This window comes from Amphiura filiformis, chromosome 3 (assembly GCF_039555335.1).
Source record: "Amphiura filiformis chromosome 3, Afil_fr2py, whole genome shotgun sequence".
In the NCBI taxonomy this organism is placed as follows: Eukaryota; Metazoa; Echinodermata; class Ophiuroidea; order Amphilepidida; family Amphiuridae; genus Amphiura; species Amphiura filiformis.
Window position 1 is genome coordinate 37,066,501 of NC_092630.1, and position 18,028 is coordinate 37,084,528.

At 36.0% G+C, this 18,028-nt stretch overlaps 4 protein-coding genes and 1 long non-coding RNA gene across 5 annotated transcripts; 2 read left to right on the forward strand and 3 right to left on the reverse strand.

Moving 5' to 3' along the window:
• Positions 1-1,220: 1,220 nt before the first annotated feature.
• Positions 1,221-2,375, forward strand: LOC140147235 (plexin-B-like). The gene has a single exon (XM_072169014.1). It carries the CDS (start codon positions 1,221-1,223, stop codon positions 2,373-2,375), a length of 1,155 nt encoding a protein of 384 aa, XP_072025115.1.
• A 3,073-nt stretch (positions 2,376-5,448) lies between these two features.
• On the reverse strand, positions 5,449-5,904 carry LOC140147236 (uncharacterized). Its single transcript, XM_072169015.1, has one exon. The coding sequence runs from the start codon at positions 5,902-5,904 to the stop codon at positions 5,449-5,451; it is 456 nt and encodes a 151-aa protein (XP_072025116.1).
• Positions 5,905-6,179: 275 nt separating this feature from the next.
• On the reverse strand, positions 6,180-6,722 carry LOC140147237 (uncharacterized). Its single transcript, XM_072169016.1, has one exon. The coding sequence runs from the start codon at positions 6,720-6,722 to the stop codon at positions 6,180-6,182; it is 543 nt and encodes a 180-aa protein (XP_072025117.1).
• A 110-nt stretch (positions 6,723-6,832) lies between these two features.
• On the reverse strand, positions 6,833-7,627 carry LOC140147238 (craniofacial development protein 2-like). The gene has a single exon (XM_072169018.1). It carries the CDS (start codon positions 7,625-7,627, stop codon positions 6,833-6,835), a length of 795 nt encoding a protein of 264 aa, XP_072025119.1.
• Positions 7,628-17,295: 9,668 nt separating this feature from the next.
• On the forward strand, positions 17,296-17,946 carry LOC140148451 (uncharacterized). The gene is made up of 3 exons (XR_011858488.1): positions 17,296-17,492; positions 17,732-17,828; positions 17,932-17,946. It is a non-coding gene; the product is annotated as an uncharacterized lncRNA (long non-coding RNA).
• Positions 17,947-18,028: the final 82 nt, after the last annotated feature.

Sequence of the window (18,028 nt, forward strand, 5' to 3'; positions counted from 1 at the left end):
GGGCGTTGCTTGTCATGCCTGATGATAAATGAAAAGATGAGAGACAGAAGGACACAATACTATAGAAATTGAGAAAATCAGAAAGAACGAATGAGGAAAAAAGATAGATGGGGCGTCGCGGTTGTAAAATGGCACAGCTTCATGCCGCATGAAAAAAGAAAAGATACAGAAACAATAGTGCATGGAGAATAATGGAAAGAAACACGATGATGAGGAAGTAAAGAAATGGATAAAGTTGCTTTAAAAAGGAAGACTTATGAGAAGGTGTTTTGAAACGAAGAGATACATAAGGAAGGAATAAGATTTGGTAAGAAAGCACGAATGAGGAAAGAAAAAAGATGGATGAGGCGTTGCCTGTAAAACAGGGAGAGGTTCGCGCCGTCGAAGTTAGGAGGCTTGCGGGAGTGTAATGTATAACCTGTCTTTGCTTGCTCCCCTCTGGTTTTGTAGCAGCTTCAGGAATGACCACTCCATTTCTCATTCTCAATCCCATGTTATTCCGTCAAACAATTGATCGGAACAAATATTTCTTTCTTTACTATTTATTTCTAAGTTAGGCTAAATAATTTAGGCGTGTGTCCGGTCAAATCAATTTTAATTTGTTTATTCAATATTCTATCCCAGTTTCTAAATTAGACTGCAATTATGCTGTAAACTTTTTTCCAATTGGACTTACGGTTCTTCAACAATGAAATCCAAAAGAAGCTCAACATTCTTTCTGATTTTTAGAAACTGAAGTTTTTCCTATGTATTTATATTGCTCGTAGGTAGGTAGGCCTATGCTGTTATTTTAAACCAATCTGTATTGCAAATGTATATTGGTATTTTGTACAATGTGCAATAGCAATATATATTATTATTATGTTTTATTTCTCATGAATACTTCCGTTTATAGACCATTCCATTCCATACGTGGGTAAAATAATATGTTTAACAGAATGATCGCCGGTATTTGTTTTTAAAATTCAAGGTTAACAAAATGAATGTGATTTTGTAAATGATCATAATACTTTCTTAAAAAATACATGGTTCCACACTAAACAATACGAAACTTTTTTGTAGAAAATACTGCAAAATAAACGGTTACCTATGGAAAATGTAGAGTCACACAGGTGTTCAAGTCAAATTATTTTCTCAACCGTTCGACACAAGATTTTGCGAGGTTACATTGCACTTTGCCAAACGGAGTGAATGCATGACCATACGTGCTTCAATGTAAGATGTTACTAATCAACTTAATTCCACTTTCAATTATTCTATTCGTGACTTTTCAAACAACCGCCTGTCTCGATGCCGGACTATCAGCATATGAACTCGCTTCCTACTCGGTACCATATGATTGTGACTTGTGTGATCCGAAATTCAATCATTTCATCATCCACAAGACTACAGGAGATATATATCTTGGTGCTACTAATATCATAGTGCATTTAAATCCTTCTTATCATGAAATTAAAATCTTGTCAACTTTCATCGAATGTACGAATGATATAGATAGAGAAGACTGCATTAATCATAACAAACTTCTTACTATTTACTATGGCACTGACAATGAAAAACTGATCACATGTGGGAATTATAACGGAGGAGAGTGTCAGATCCGAGATCCAAACGATATTGATTTCTCCATGCAAGTTGATCATAGAGTGGCAGCGCCAGGCAATTTAAGCACAGTATACACCATTGCACCTGCACCTGACAGCACTAGCAATGGGGTTGGAGAGATGCTGTATATTGGAGCTACAGATCCAGATTTTCAAGAGATCGCATTTTTTAGCCGACAGAGACTTTCCGACGCCTCTATACTGAGTATACCAAACGATAATGGATTAATCCTTGGCACCACTAATTTCCTAGTTGATTTCAAAGACGTGTTTGATTTTAATGGATTCACATATTTCGTCACACATCAGCGTTTTGATAAAAGTGGCCAAAACCAAGACAATCAATATCCAAACATCTTGTCAAAAATTAGCCGCGTATGCCATGAAAGTACAGACGTTGACACTTGGGCAGAGGTTGTAATTGAATGCACACATAACGGTGAAAATTACAACTTGATTCAAGCTGTTCATCTCACAACAGTTGGTTCAGATCTTGCTGGTTCTTTAGGTCTCCCTACAAACGAACAGGTACTCATTGGATTATTTGCCAAAAGTGTAGACCCAACAGACATTAAGGCAGATAATCGATCCGCATTATGTATCTTTAGACTAAACGACATTGAATTCAAGTTCCTGAGGGCGATTGCCGCGTGTTTGGAGAGTTCGGATGGCGCAAATGGTGCAACTTACATTACTGGCCACAGTTGCACAACCGTAAGTAGTAATTTATCATCACTGGCAAACGACAGAATCAAGAATCAGGAGAGCTAAGGTTAGGAATGGTTATATTTAAACGTTGGTTTGATGTATTGCCAATATTGTCGATGTTTCTACAATAAAAAAACCAAAACAAGCAAACAAACAGAAGAAGAAAATCAATAATAATATTAAACCAATTTTAAACCAAATTGTTCTATTCGTGCATCTTACATTACTGGGCATCGTTGCATAACCGTAAGTAGTAATTTATCATCACTGGCAAACGACAGAATCAAGAATCAGGAGAGGTTACCTTTCTGGTCAGAAATGTGGAACCGTAAGTAATAATTTATCACTGTAAAACGATTATACAGAATTAAGCAACCAATTTTGGTCAATATCGAGGTCACATTTAAACATTTTGTTTGATGCATTACTAATATTCTCGATGTTTTCCACAATAAAGAAATACAAAAACAAACAAAAGAACAAACAGAAGAAACGGAAGAAAAAGGAAAAAATTCTAAAACAAATTTGTTCGATTCATATTAATTAATCCTAGTAAGAAGAAGAACAAAAACATAATAAGAATAATACCAATATTTTCACACCACTTGACTTGTTCGATTCAATCCGGCTTGGGGCGGTGGGCAATCGGCCTGAATTGTCAAAAAGTGGTTGGAAAGACCAAAAGATGGGTCATTTTGCGGAAAGGTGGGGGAACACGAGATTGACGCCCATGGTATAATATAATGCGATTCAATATACAGCAGAGCAACCTCTTTTCCCATAATAATGATGCCGTGACTTTCACATCATTAAAAACAACAAATAGGCATGATGTGCAACTTTCCGAGTATCCGGTTGCCGGATAATTGAGCTCAAAGCGCGCATCTAAAGAGTTTCTAAACAAAAATCCTAAGTAGGCTATCTGAGCCGTTTCTACAAGATTAACTTTTCACAATGAGATTTGAGGGTACTCATTTATGTTAAAGAAGTCCATTTGGTTAGTATAATTATAAAAAAAAATTTAAAAAAAGTATATCACCTCAAAAATAAGCGCAGCACAAACATGTTATTTAATGTTTCTACATGAATGATCTTTGAATTCGGACAATGCATTATGGTAAGACCCGTGGCTAAGTGTCGGTGAGCTTGGCATACCATTATGCAGTTACTGTCCGTTTTTCCTATTCAGTGCACACACAGCGCTCCAATTGATGATTGACCTCTAGCTCACTCACTGTACTGTAGGTATAGGCAATGGACTAGTTAGTGGGCTGGTGGGAAAACCCTTCTACCAATAATAGCCATAGAAGCTCACATGTGAATTATAATGTTCATCCGAAACATACTACAATTTGAAGTAAAAAATGTCACGGGAAAGCTGTTGTCGAACTGTTTTCCCGAAGAGAGTCTTCCAAAATTTCATAACAGTCGGACGTGTAATTTCAATGGCAAATTGTGCTCAACAGCTGACTCACGATAGCTCCAACTTCGAACGAGCACCATCGTGTGATCGGTTTGATAAATTTTCGCCATAGAAGCTGTAAATAAACGTCAATTCTTTCCCTCTATCATGTCTATGGTCATCTACAAATGATTGTTGTCGAGCCCTCCCAAATATGGAGTTCTGACTGCCCGATAGGGAGCTGAAAAATTGACAAACTTTTCCAAACCGTGTTAAGTCTAAAATGACATGTTTCTCATTTACTTGTGTGATACGATCACAATAACTGTGACAAGTTTGACATGAGTTGTACCATCAACATGGCTGGATAACAATATGCAGACTATTTTTCTCATTTCGGAAACAAAGGCCATGCTCAGTATTGTTACTGTGCGTTTGCTTTGTAATGGTGCATCCAACTGAAATTATAATACCTATTTCATCACAGCACATTGAATATCGCACAGGTAAATCAGAAACATATGTTTAGGGATTTAACCAGGGTTATGAAACACATCCCTGATTTAACATAGTTGAGCTGTTTTCAATGAGGTTTATCTTGGTTTAATGGGGTTTAAGTCCTGCAAAGGTCGTGCTGAATTCTGCTGTAGACATGACTGCATAATGCTAGTGGTGTCGGATTCGAATCCCACCAAGAGCAAGCAACATTTTTTGTTTTCTCTCTTTATTCTTTCCTTCTTTCCCTTCAAGGCGCCAAAAAGCCCTCTGGGCGTTAGGGTTAATTCAAGTATCACAGTTTAATGGAAATTTTTCCTCACTTCGTTACGGGGTCGGTCACACACCTTTGCACAGTATTTTTGTAGGGCCTCAGAGCACATCAGACCATGGAAGTACCCATCAAATTGCATTCTGAATACGAGGAATATATCATTCTGGTATCAAATACCCGATAATTCGCGATAGAATAAAATCTTTTATGGCAAATCATTAAGAAAATGTATTTTAGATATTTTAGATACATAACAGTCCTCGGAGCAAACTTTATAAATCTAATGAAATATAATTGAATCAAAATGAAACTATTGTGTACTTTTGGCAGAAAGCGAGAATAAGAATTTTGCTGCAAATAAAAGCTTCATAAAACCATGGTTGAGACACATAAAAAGAATATTTATCAAAATGTTGCTACCTACCTATCCTCTTCGGGCCCTGTGGCCCATAAGGCTGCAAGTCTCCTCCTCCAGCTGTCCCTTTCTCTAGCTACTGGCTTGGCTTCACTCCATGACCTCCACCCTAATTTCTTCCTTTCTTTTTCCACTGTCCGCCTCCATGTTGTCTTAGGGCGACCAACTTTCCTTCTGCCTTCTGGAGCCCAGGAAAGTGCTGTCATGCAGTGGCTATTATCTTCCATCCTTAGCACATGGCCAATCCATTTCCACCTCCTTCTTTTTACTTCTTCACTTGTCCTGTTCATTTTGGTTTTCTTTAGTAAGTCATTATTTGAAATGACATATGGCCATCTAATCTTCAGTATTCTCCTGAGACATTTGAATTGAAAAGTGTCCAACTTCCTGTTATCACTATCATTGATCTTCCAGGTTTCACAGCCGTATAATAATACTGACATTACCAGAGATTTGAACAGCTTCAGTTTGGTTCCTAAAGTGAGTTTGCTTGCATTCCATATTTGTTTGAGCTTCATGAATGATCCCATTGCCTTGCAAATTCTGTTCCTCATGTCTTCTCCCCTCCACCTTGGTTGCTGACATTTGCACCTAGGTATGTATACTTTTCTACCTCGTTTAGTTGCTGGCCTGCTAAGACTATCCTGGTGTTGGATTTGCTGTTTATTCTAAGCACTTCAGTTTTCTTGGTATTAATTTTTAAACCAGTTCTTGCTGCAAATTCACATAGCTTTGTTGCCTTATCCTGCATGTGTTGGATGGTAGATGATAGAAGAGCTATATCATCTGCAAAGTCCAAATCCTCTAATTTTGTCATAAATTTCCATCTGATTCCTGTGTTATTTCCCTCTGTTGCATGTTTCATAATCCAATCAACCACAATCAAGAAAATAAAGCCAGACATTACATCTTCTTGCTTCACACCGGTTTTCACCTTAAACCATTCTGACTCCTCCCCTTCATCTAATACTGCGCACTCGCTATCTTCATACAAGATCTGGACCATTCTTATTATCTTTGATGGAATTCCATAGCTAGCCATAATTTTCCACAGGCTTTCTCGGTGTACGGAGTCAAACGCTTTTTCAAAGTCCACAAACGTAATGTATAAGGTTGACTGCCACTCTACGACTTGCTCAATAATATTCCGCAAAACAAAAATCTGCTCCACTGTACTTTTTCCACTTCTAAATCCAGCCTGTTCATCTCTCAACTTGTTGTCTACTCCATCTCTAATTCTATCAATAAGTACTCTTCCAAATACTTTACTTGGGACAGAAGTCAACGTAATGCCTCGCCAATTTCCGCATTCTGTGAGATCCCTTTCTTTGGTAACTTGACTATGAGCCCCTGCTTCCATGTTTTGGGTACTTCTTCTTTATCCCAGATTGTGTTAAAAAGGCCTGCGAGCCAGTCTACAGTTGTGTCTATGTCTACTTTCAACAATTCAGCCGTAATTTCATCTTTGCCACCTGATTTTCCGTTTTTCATCTTTCTAATTGCTGCTCTAATTTCTGCTTTTGAGATGTGTTGATCACTTATGTCCTCGATTACCGTTTCATGTTCATTTAACTCCTCTGATACTGGGTTGTTTGGTAGTGGTCTATTTAAAACTTCTTCAAAATGTTCTCGCCATCTTGTTCTCCTTGCTGATTGTTCTGTTAATATGTTCCCAGATTTGTCCTTTACAGCGTTGCTTGTTCTGCTTTTATCATTGCTTAAAGTCTTTGTAATGTCATACAATTCCTTCATTCGCCCATTTCCTGCTGCTTGTTCTGCCCGAGCTGCGAGATCATCAGCCCATTCCCGCTTGTCCCTTCTCATACTTTTCTTGACTTCCTTGTCTTTGCTCCGGTATTCGACTTTTAAGTTCTGTTTGATTCTGCTTGACTTTGTCTGTTCAATGTCACTCTTCAGCTTTATCCTCTCCTCTACTAAATCCCATGATTCCTTGCTGATCCATGGTTTCTGGCCCTTCTTTTTGTACCGAGAACCTTCTGTGCAGTTTCTTTGTAAGCATTCTCAAAATGTTGCCACTTCTTCTCTACACTCTCTTCTACATCCTCATAATCTTGGAGTACATCAAATCTATTTTTAAGTTCAATTTTGAATTTTGATCTGATGGTAGTCTGTTGGAGTTTGGTTGTATCAGATTTCCTTCTTGTTACTTTTGGTTGTTGCTTTCTTTTCAACTTAATCTTGAGTTTGGTACGAACTAGTTGATGATCGCTGTATATATCAGCTCCCCGCATGGCCCTTGTATCCTGTACAGATGTCCTGTGCTGTCTGCTTACCATTACATGATCAATTTGGTTCTTAGTTCTTCCATCTGGAGAAACCCACGTTTGCTTGTGTATCTGTCGATGAGGAAAAATTGTTCCAGTAATCACAAGGTTATTTAGATTACAAAAGTCGACAAGCCTCTCTCCATTGTCATTCCTCACTCCTAGTCCATGTTTTCCCATGATGCTTTCGCAGCCTTCATTATCCTCTCCAACCTTAGCATTAAGGTCTCCCATCACAATAAGTACGTCATGTTTGTGAATGCTATCTACAATTGCTTGCAGTTGCTCATAAAAATTGTCTTTATCCTCTTCATTTGTTTCATTGGTGGGTGCATATACTTGAAGAATTGAGAATTTCAAAAATTTTAAAAAGAATCTTGCATAAATGATCCTATCGTTTATTGGTTTCCATTCTATCAATGCCTGCTCTGCCTTCTTTGACATCATTATTGCAACTCCATGTTGATGTAAATTATCTTCTCTCCCAGAAAAAATCACACTTTCTCCTGTGCTCAACTTGACCTTTCCATGCCCTGTCCATCTACACTCACTTACTCCCAAGACATCAATGTCATATTTTTCCATCTCCTTTGCAAGCTGAGCAGATTTTCCAATGGTGTATAGTGTTCTTACATTCCAACATCCTATGTTAGTGATTACTTTCGGCCCGGTTAACGACGTAGTCGGCCGCTAAACGTCCTTTCGGCTTTGATTCAGAAGCGTCATGCTGTCCACATACGTGATATTATCATCTTCTGGTATCTGGACCGTCGCCTCACCAATGCCATTTCCAGCGTTAGCTGTATTTGTAGTTTCTTTGATTCTTGCAGTTTCCGTAACAATTGTTTGAACTGGACGGGTTGTTGGCCCACCGCAGTAGGTTTATTTTCGGGGTTTTCCTTCCCTTAGCCATATCCTCGTTAGCCTAGAACCGCAAGGAACTAGTTTCCAGGGTGCACCAGCTTGGAGGTGAGGTTGACTTGAGTGTTCTACGGTTCATCAGCAGACTACTACTTTTCGCTTTTCACCCATACTAGGCTAGCTGATCTCAACATCACTGGCTGTGATGCAAAGCGCTTGAGCACCCCTTACCTTTCTTTTACTTTTTCTTAATTTTAGGTATTACAATTTGCTGATGATCAAGCATAGACGGCTGTGAATTATGCCCTTCCTTGATCAATTTACCTTTAAGCACGGAACAAACTATTTTTGTTTCACCTTGCAACACGACAGTTTTTGCCTTTAATCAAAAATGCAATGCTGCGACCTTTGCATCATGACTCAAAAACCACAAAGATTTTTCTATATTAAATTTCAATCACGAAACGATTGAGTATCACTTCTTTTGATTGTTTAAAAAGATTCAAAATTCAAATAATTTGACTGAATATTCAGTCAAAAACGATATTTGATTGAATATTCAATTAGGAAATTTATGAGGGTACACGAGTCATGCAATAATCTGTGTTCGTATTTCACCTTTCTTTAGGGATTAGATCCAAACCAGTTCGACACGACGCAATTTGCTGATCAGCAAAAATGCAAAGCTCAGAACTACGCTCTTGCTCGAGGCAAACTGACTGAATCTGTCCAATCAACTGCAATCATAGAATGGCCATCAACTCTTGTGTCATCAATCATCACTACCATAGAAGAGGAGCACACAATTGCTTTCATTGGTACCTCAACAGGACAACTTATGAAGGTAAAATTTCTTAAATAACGATGGCTTAGAACCATGAACCATGGCCACTATATTCAGGACTGGTGGAGCCGCGGTGGCAGGGGTGGCGCGCACAACCCAAAAACGCCACGAATTCAGTAAATTTTCGATGTCAGCCGTGTAATTGAATGGGATTATTTTGAAATTTTAAAACGTTTAAGATATCACAAACAAATAGGCCTATGTTAATAAATAATATTAATACAAGCTAAAACCGTTGGGGTTCAATAATGAACCCCACAAAACTAACCGAGTGTATGGAAAATACCATACGGCTGATCGGTTTTGCCGGCTCTCTCCGACCATCATGCCACTCGCCGCCTGGTCGTGAGCACGCACAAACGCTGCTGTGTGTGAAAGTAAATTATGCATAATAACCAGTGCGATTATGAAAACTAATTAGCTCGTGTTTGAAGAGCTCTAATTTATTTGTTTTAACACACAAAATTATGACACTTTCAAATCATCATACCAAATCAGCGAACTTGCACATCACAAAAACAGATAGATCAAAGTTTAACGTGGCTGTCTACTCTAGACATTGTTTCTTTCGCGTAATTGAGCTTTTTTGAAATGTATTTACTTTGCTATTTTTTTAAATAAATACATGGAAAGAAAATCCCGCAGATTTGTTAACTCGAACTGCTCTATTTTATGGATTTTATTTCACTATTTCACTCGTTTCCGCAATTTAAAAGGAAAGAAAATCTTTGTTGTACCATCCCCAGACAAACAAGTACCATCGGGGTACACGCGAGCAACAACGCATCGCGTTTTGTAGTCGCGCAATTTGTTAACGTACAGATACGCTACGCACACGCAACGCTTATCTGCATGCGCGGCGCATCTTATGGAAGCACGGAAGCACTGATTTCACAAAAACCTAGCGGTCAAATGCCTCCGTTTTAGCTGATAAAATGTGAATTTTTTCAAGTTCTTTCCCCGATTTAAACATCAAGATATGAATAGATTTCGCCCAAACTTCTCAAGTGGCTGTGGATTTACCCGATGTTCACGTAATGTAAGGTAAAAAAACGAGAAATGCCGCATTCTCCTGTGAGCTTCGATCAAAGTGCAAAATGTGACCACTTTAAACTTCAACGGCCTTTATTTCAATGTTCATTTTCTCGGTAAAATGACGATTTAGGTACTCGATAACTCAATAAATACAGCATAGGTAAGCAATTATGCTCATCATAAAAAGCATGATCGACTTAAGAAAAGGTTTTCTCATCTTTTTTATATTTTGGTCTATTTCCGATTTTAGGCATCATTTTAATGCCTTATATGGTCAATATCTCAAAAATAAGGCCAATATCAAAAAACTAAAACAAAAACGTTTTTGGAATGATGCCTCAAGACTAAGAAAAAAACAAAACATAAATTTTTGGAAAGAGTGTTTTTTTATGATGTACCGAACAAAAATTGCCAAAAATTAACTTTTTTGTGATTTTCATCATAATTATTGTTTTTACACCAAATCTGTATTTATATTGAGATTCATTGATGTCGTGCCTTTATAAAAATGTATACTTTTATATGTCTTGCGTGAATAATTGCAAAGTTATGGCACTTTTACTACATGTATGTCTGAGAGTACATAGCCTCCTTAAATGGATGGAAAAATAACGTGTTTTTCGAACAAGCAAATTTCAGTACAGCGGCAACATCAAATTCCATTTTTTGGCAATAATTCATATAACACAACCAGAATTAGCTCCGCGTCGCGTGAAGCCTCGCTTGTAAAAATCCTTCTTAGTAGGGGCACATCTCCCTGAGACACCCTTACAGTCACACAAGTGACACGCTGAAATTCACTTTTGCCACCCCTATAATTTATATGTGGTACCTAGATTTGGACGACCATCCATTTTAGTATAAACTTGGGAAATAATGTTTTTGCGGGAATTTTTGTTTTTTGTTTAGTTTAGTTTAGTTTTAGTTTAGTTTTATTTCACCATTGTTTGTTTTTGTGGGGTTTAAAACGATCAAAATAATGTTTAAACAATAAATATCTTATTTTGTACATAGCATGATAGGGGTGTGTGTTGTGTGGGGTGAGTGGTGGTGTCTGCACGTGCATTTTTAAATGCAAACGCACCCCACACACACTACACACACATCGTTATGAAAAAAACACCACCATAATATTTGATGATGATTTATCATTTTGCATCCTTTACATTTTCTAAATAGTATCATATTAGAGACAGCGGAACCAGCAGGGTGTATGAGACAGTTAGTCTAGGTAGCCCTGTACTGAGGGATGATCATCTGCAAACAACCGAAGACGGCAAACAACATCTGACAGTACTTACTGAACAAAAGGTAACATATTGAACAGTTTTATAGTTAAGAAACGAAATGCTCCCTTCACGGTTAAATGAGCCTCATCTGACATACCAAATTTTGAGCCATCATTGCTATAACCATGCTATAACCTACTTTGTAACCCCGTTTTGATTGCGATAGGAATTGATATCAGAATATGGATTTCAAAAATCATTGCTCTCTTCAGTTCGAGAGTTCGAGCCTCGGTGAGGTTCAACGATGTTCTCGTGAAAACAAATTACGGTATATGTTGGTAGAATAGAAGACTGCACCTATATTGAGCTGCGTCCATGCATGAGAATGTTTAATAAGGTGTGGCTTGGGCCAAAGTGTCAGTGAAAATATGTAAAGTGTGCAAAGGCCTGTGAACTATAAATCCCCAAATGTATTGATTACTTTTTGCCAAAATTTCGCTGCTTATCATCCGATAGTCATACATTCTAATCAGTTTTCTTTTTTCTTATCATTTTTAACAAATAAAAGATATTCAAACTACGCGTTGAAAATTGTGGCTACTATACAACCTGTGATGACTGCATCGGTGCTACGGAGGAAGATGGTGATCCATACTGCGGATGGTGTAGTCTTACTAGAACGTACGTAAACATTCGCAATTCGCACAATATAATATATTCAACTATATTTGCTCACATCGAAATTTGAATAATATGGCATCTAAATAATGTGATACAAAATCCTAAAAAATTACTTTTGGCTCAATTGTGTTTGAAAAATTAATAGAATCAGAATCAGATTTTATTGACATTCATCTTACAACAAGATATGGTCAAAACATATATAATAATACGATATATATAATACAAATAAAGTACAAGAACAATACAGTTTACAACTATAAAGAATATAATATAAATTAACTAGGCATAGGCCTATTATTTAAATCCCGTTTTTCAAATGCAGTATAAATGAAATTGGCAACTGCATTGGTGGTGTCAAAATCATTGGCACCCAAGATAAGAAGAAACTTATCATTTTCAGTTAAATTGTTTGTAACAAAAATATCATCTATTAACGTCATAAATCTATTACGGATATCGTTATATAATGAACATTTCATAATGAAATGAAATTCGTCCTCAATTTCATTGAGATTACAATATTTACAAATTCTCCGTTCTGGAGGCAATTTAGGTGAAACATATCTATCCATTTCAATCCTTAATTTATGACAACTAATTCTAAGTTTACAAAAAGTAGATCTATGCCTACGTTTTAATAATGTAACATAATTTTCTAATGAAAATGAACGCTTGAATTGACAATAAGTTCGAAGTTTAGTCTGATGGTTTTTACAACATTTAACCATGAATTATTATAAACAGTTTTTAGACTATCTACAATTAATGTGTTAAAATTAGCCTTATTAATCATGGTAGGTCTATTCCATATGTCATATTTATCAATCAGTTTCAAAACATTCATAATTCCGGTGGACCAAGAAAAGGTGTTTAGTTTCCTGTTATCAATCAGAGCCTTTGTTACAAGAGAGGTTGAACCTAACATGCAGTTTAAATTAAGTTTCCACCAATATTTTATAGCTAAAGCAATCATAGTAATGAGAATGGGGTAACTTCCCAATTCTCCACGTACAGCATTATTTGTAGCTTTCTTATGAACACCCAGTACTGTTTTACAAAATTTTATATGTACATTTTCGCCAGGAGGCTTATCACAAATATTTACAAAATTAGTATCATTAATGTTTTTACATAAATAAGGCACCCATATTTCACTGCCGTAACTTAAGATTGGTTGAATGAGAGTACGGAATAATGTAGAGCTGCACTTATAAGAGTTGCTATAAAGGTTTTCACGAACTTTAAAATATGCTTTTAAAGCTTTATCTTTCAGCCTAACCATAGCATTTTGAAATGAACCTGATGGTGTGAAAATAACACCCAAGTAGCAGTATTCATTAGTTATTTTAAGATCAGTATTGCCATAAGTAAATGTGAAGTTTCGAATGAGATGACCTTTTTTATTAAAGATCATGACGTTAGACTTGTTAATATTTACAGAAAGCTTCCATTTTAAACAATAATTATTTAGATTATCAAGTGCTTGTTGGAGACCTTGAGCACTTTCAGAAAGAATGACAAGATCGTCAGCATACATTATACAAGATAGACGATATTTATCAAGCAATACTGGATCACATGAATTGTCAAATATTTTTGGAATGTCACTGGTAAAAATATTAAAAACATTGGGCTAAGAATACATCCCTGTTTGACTCAACTGTTGTATAAAACGTGTCGGTTAACTTACTATCATATTTTACAGCAAAATTGACTGAAGAGTACATATCACGGATAATATTAATCAAGTGACCACCTATTCCAGCCTGCATCAGTTTATATAACAGTGCGCTTCTCCATACGGTGTCAAAGGCTTTTGAGAAGTCAATAAAACAAACAAAAAGTTTTGACTTTACTGAGTTCAAGCTTTGGTTCAAGTATTTGTCGATAAGAGATTTAAGAACGAGAATATGATCACTCGTACGGCTACCCTTTCTGAAACCAATTTGTTCAGTTGGAATGGTCTTGTATTTATCTGTAAATAAAACAAGACGATTATGTAAAACTAAGCAAAATAATTTGCATAGATTACTGGACACTGCTATACCACGATAGTTTCCTGGATCTGTTTTATCACCTTTCTTATGAAGAACAGTCAGTGTACTTAATCTCCATCTTGATGGAAATTTACCGCTAGTATAAATTGTGTTAAATAGTATGCATAAAGCAGGTGCAAGAATATGAATACCTTCTTTTAACATTTCGTTTCTTATACCATCAACTCCTGGTGCTTTGTTGTTCTTCAGTTTCAGACCTGCTTTAATGACTTCATCTGGAGTTATGTTAAAATTTAATTCATTATCCGAGAAGTCATAATGATCCCAGAGGCTGTTTAAAGAGGCCTCAAAATCTTTATCACTGTGTACGATATTTCTGTTCATCAGTGTTGAGAAATGATCTAACCATTTTTTGGACTGATAGGATTAGTAGAATCAGTGTGAGAACTACTGCATAAATCATCATATAAGTTCCAAAATGCTTTAGGATTATTTTCCTGCATATTATCTAGCATATCAAAAATGTTATCACGGAAACTCTGTTTTTCATATTAAGCAATTTCTTGTATTGCTTTTTCATATAACGGAACTTATGAATTAAAAACATGTTAGATGGTTGTTTCTTAATATTACGAGCCAAACTTTGCAGTTGACGAAATGATAGTTTACAATCCTTATCATACCATTTACCATCTTTGCGTTTACGACATTTATGTAATTTATCAGAAGAACACTTCTTGCCTTTTACTAAGCCCGCTGAATTGCCCATGTTTTCAATAAGATCGTAAAAGTTATCTACGACTTTATTACTACGTAATTCCTCAGAAGTATCTGAAAAATTGTCAATTTGAACGTTTTGGGTGAATGACTTAACAAATGATTCAGCATCCGGGTTTCTAATAAAATCTTTCCATGCCTGTAAAGCGTGAGTGTTCCATATAAACTGATCAGGAAGCACATGAAGAGGAGTTTCTTCAGCAAAGATGTCATTGTAGGTACACCAATTTGACTTTACAGTACAAGATATCATACAATGAATGGAGGATGGTGTTAAATCATGAACACGGAAATATTCAATATCATTTAACATGTTGGAACTACATAATGCATAATCTATCACACTTGGGGTACCTCGATGGTTGAAACAGGTAAAATTACCACAGAGATCACCTAGTTTTCGACCATTAATAATACGTAGTCCACTGCTCTTACATAAATCTAGTAACTTCTTACCATGGGTATCAACATTCTTTTCGTCACAGCTTCTCCTAATAATAGGCGTATCACTAACATAAGATGAAGACAGTGACAAAAAATTATTATTATCATTAGTAATATAGTCGGGTTTACAGTTCGTTCGAGCATTGAAGTCACCAATAATGATACAATTACCCTTCACTGATAAACGTATAATGTCTTCTTCAATTAAACTAAAAATATCATCTCGTTGAGAAGAGAAACTAGAGCGAATAGGACTAATATATACATTACAAATATAAATATCTTTGTCCAGACCAAAAAAACGTTTGTTTAATTTGAACCACATGTATTCAGAATGAGTTGATTTTAGGAAGGTAACCCCTTTAATCAAGGTTGTTTTCACCCCTACTGCCAGACCGCCGAAAGCATGAGGAGCATTTTTTGATTGCGGTCTATTATTTTGTACGATGTGGTAACCAGGAACTGAAAGAGAATCAGTGGAGTTACAATGAGTTTCAGTAAGACAGAAGATATCTAGTTTTGATAACATATCAACAACATGTTTAAATGTAAGTTTGGAGGTACGAATATTTGCTATTCTAGTATGCACACCATCGATATTCCATCCTCCAATTTGAATATCAGATTGAGAAAATGTCTGAATGTTGAATTTGATTCAAAAGTGAAAGTTCGTAGGCTAACTTATCTAGAATTAGCAACATACCGTTTTCTTTTATCACGGATATTTAAGGTAACTTCGATCTTGCACCTAATATTACTATATAATAGACTAGAACCATCTATATATAAATTGATAAATTGGAGAAGTCGAAGAAACTGTATTCCCATCTTTTACATGCATATAGTACTATCACAAATTTCTTTTAAGTGAGTATTTTGTGATTCTAGTATCTTCTTTTTATGTAATTTTTCAGTATAGATATCCACAAAAAACATTCCCAAAATTTCAGTTGATTCCGATTTAGCGTTTGCGAGCTATGCATGATTATGCGTATTTACTGCTCCATAGGCCACTATGTTGTAATTGCGTTCTGTTAAGCCAGAACGTACAAATTTGATGATATTTTTGCCAACCGAATGAATCTGCAATGCTTTTATTGCAAATAAATATTATGTAGCCAGAATTTTACGGTGGTATAAAAATCCTCTTTTTCTTTTTTTAAAAAGAGAAGACAATTTGGAGGATGAGGCTGTGAATCTCGAATAAGTGTTTTGTAATATTATTCCTAAAGATGTTTTCGTTTGTTTTAGATGTACGCGTAAAACTGACTGTCTCCTGCCAGATGTATCTACTCGTTGGTTATCATACAATGAAGCACAGTGTCTGGGAATTAGCTCTATTACACCATTTGACAGTCAACCATACACTGTACAACAAGAAGTAAGTATACCAAAAACACTGCCTAATACCAAACACTATATTATATATCTTTTTTCCTCTAAATAAATCCAAGTAAGGTAACTCATCCACAGTAAAGTGCTCAACCAAGAATGGAGCTGGAATATATTTAAATTATTATTATATTAAATCAAATTGGTGGTTGACTAAAACATTGCTGTTTACAGCGTTGTTTCTAGAACTTGGTCAGTTCCCTCGGATCGCGATGTCCAAACAGTAGAGGCGCGTAGCGCCGAACTCGGATTGCTTGTGGTATGGTAGTAGTCAGACCTCATATAAATTACTTGTGCTATTGGGCAATGGCAGAGAGGCTCTATACTAGAGCTACGTTGTTTCATGAGGGCCAGCCTAGAAGGCTAGGACGACCTACACTCATATCAGAACATAATGTCAAGTAATGATATTCACAGACAGTTCAATTGCCATAAATTTACAGACACAAACTATATTTTACTGCAGATTTATGCCAATTGAACTAATAATTATAATTATTTAACTTTTTAATAAAAATATACGACCATAAAAATCTGTACACAATACTAAATGGTATTTTGCTTAGTTCACTTAATATAGTCACTAATCATTGGATTAAATAATTACTATTATTATCACTAAGTCGTTTCTAATAATAGGATTCAATCCACATAAAAGAGCTTTAGCATCATGTATTTGTGTGAAATTATGTCTCAGTTTCTTTCCAATGTTTCTGTGAAACACATTGATTTTACAAATATTGTGTACCATTTTATTTTCTTGTTTTATTAGTACATTTTTATAGAATTATGCCAAGAATGAGGTTTGGGTATTCTAAATTAAAATATTTTTCCCAATACGTAAATTATGGAACACCAACTTTGGTTTCAAACAGATAACTGTGACAGTCGAGCAGCTTCCTGATCTAGCAGCAAGTACAGACTATGAGTGTGTCTTTGATTACGGAGACACTCATTCCTTATCATCCATGGCAACAAAATCCGGCAACGATCTAGTTTGTATGACGCCCCTACTAATGATTTACCAGAAATACCCGATGGAAGAGGTGAGTTATAGGCAACAAACGCATACTTTATGACGCCCCCTACTAATTATTTAACAGAAATACCCGATGGAAGAGGTGAGTTATGGGAAACAACCGCATATCATGTAAAATCACTTGCATTATTAGTAGCTGTAAATATGATAATTATGAAAATAGGCTAATCATGATAACAATACCTTGAATACGCTATTTATGTTAAGAGCATTAGTTAATTATCACTTTGTTTACCATGTTTACAGATCATATCACGACGCTTTTGTCTATTCGTTCTACGGAAACTGGAGTTAAATTTGTGGACACAAATCATACATTCTTCGAATGCGCGACTCATGAGAGGTTTGAATAGTTTAAAGCCAAAATATTGTTATTATTATTATTATTATTATTATTATTATTATTATTATTATTATCATCATCATTAGTATTATTTTTTAAACAGGTGTCTAGATTGTGCAAGGAGTGTCTGGGACTGTGTGTGGTGTGTGTATGGCGATGTATGCTCTCATGACAAGAACCTATGTCCTGATGACACTGAC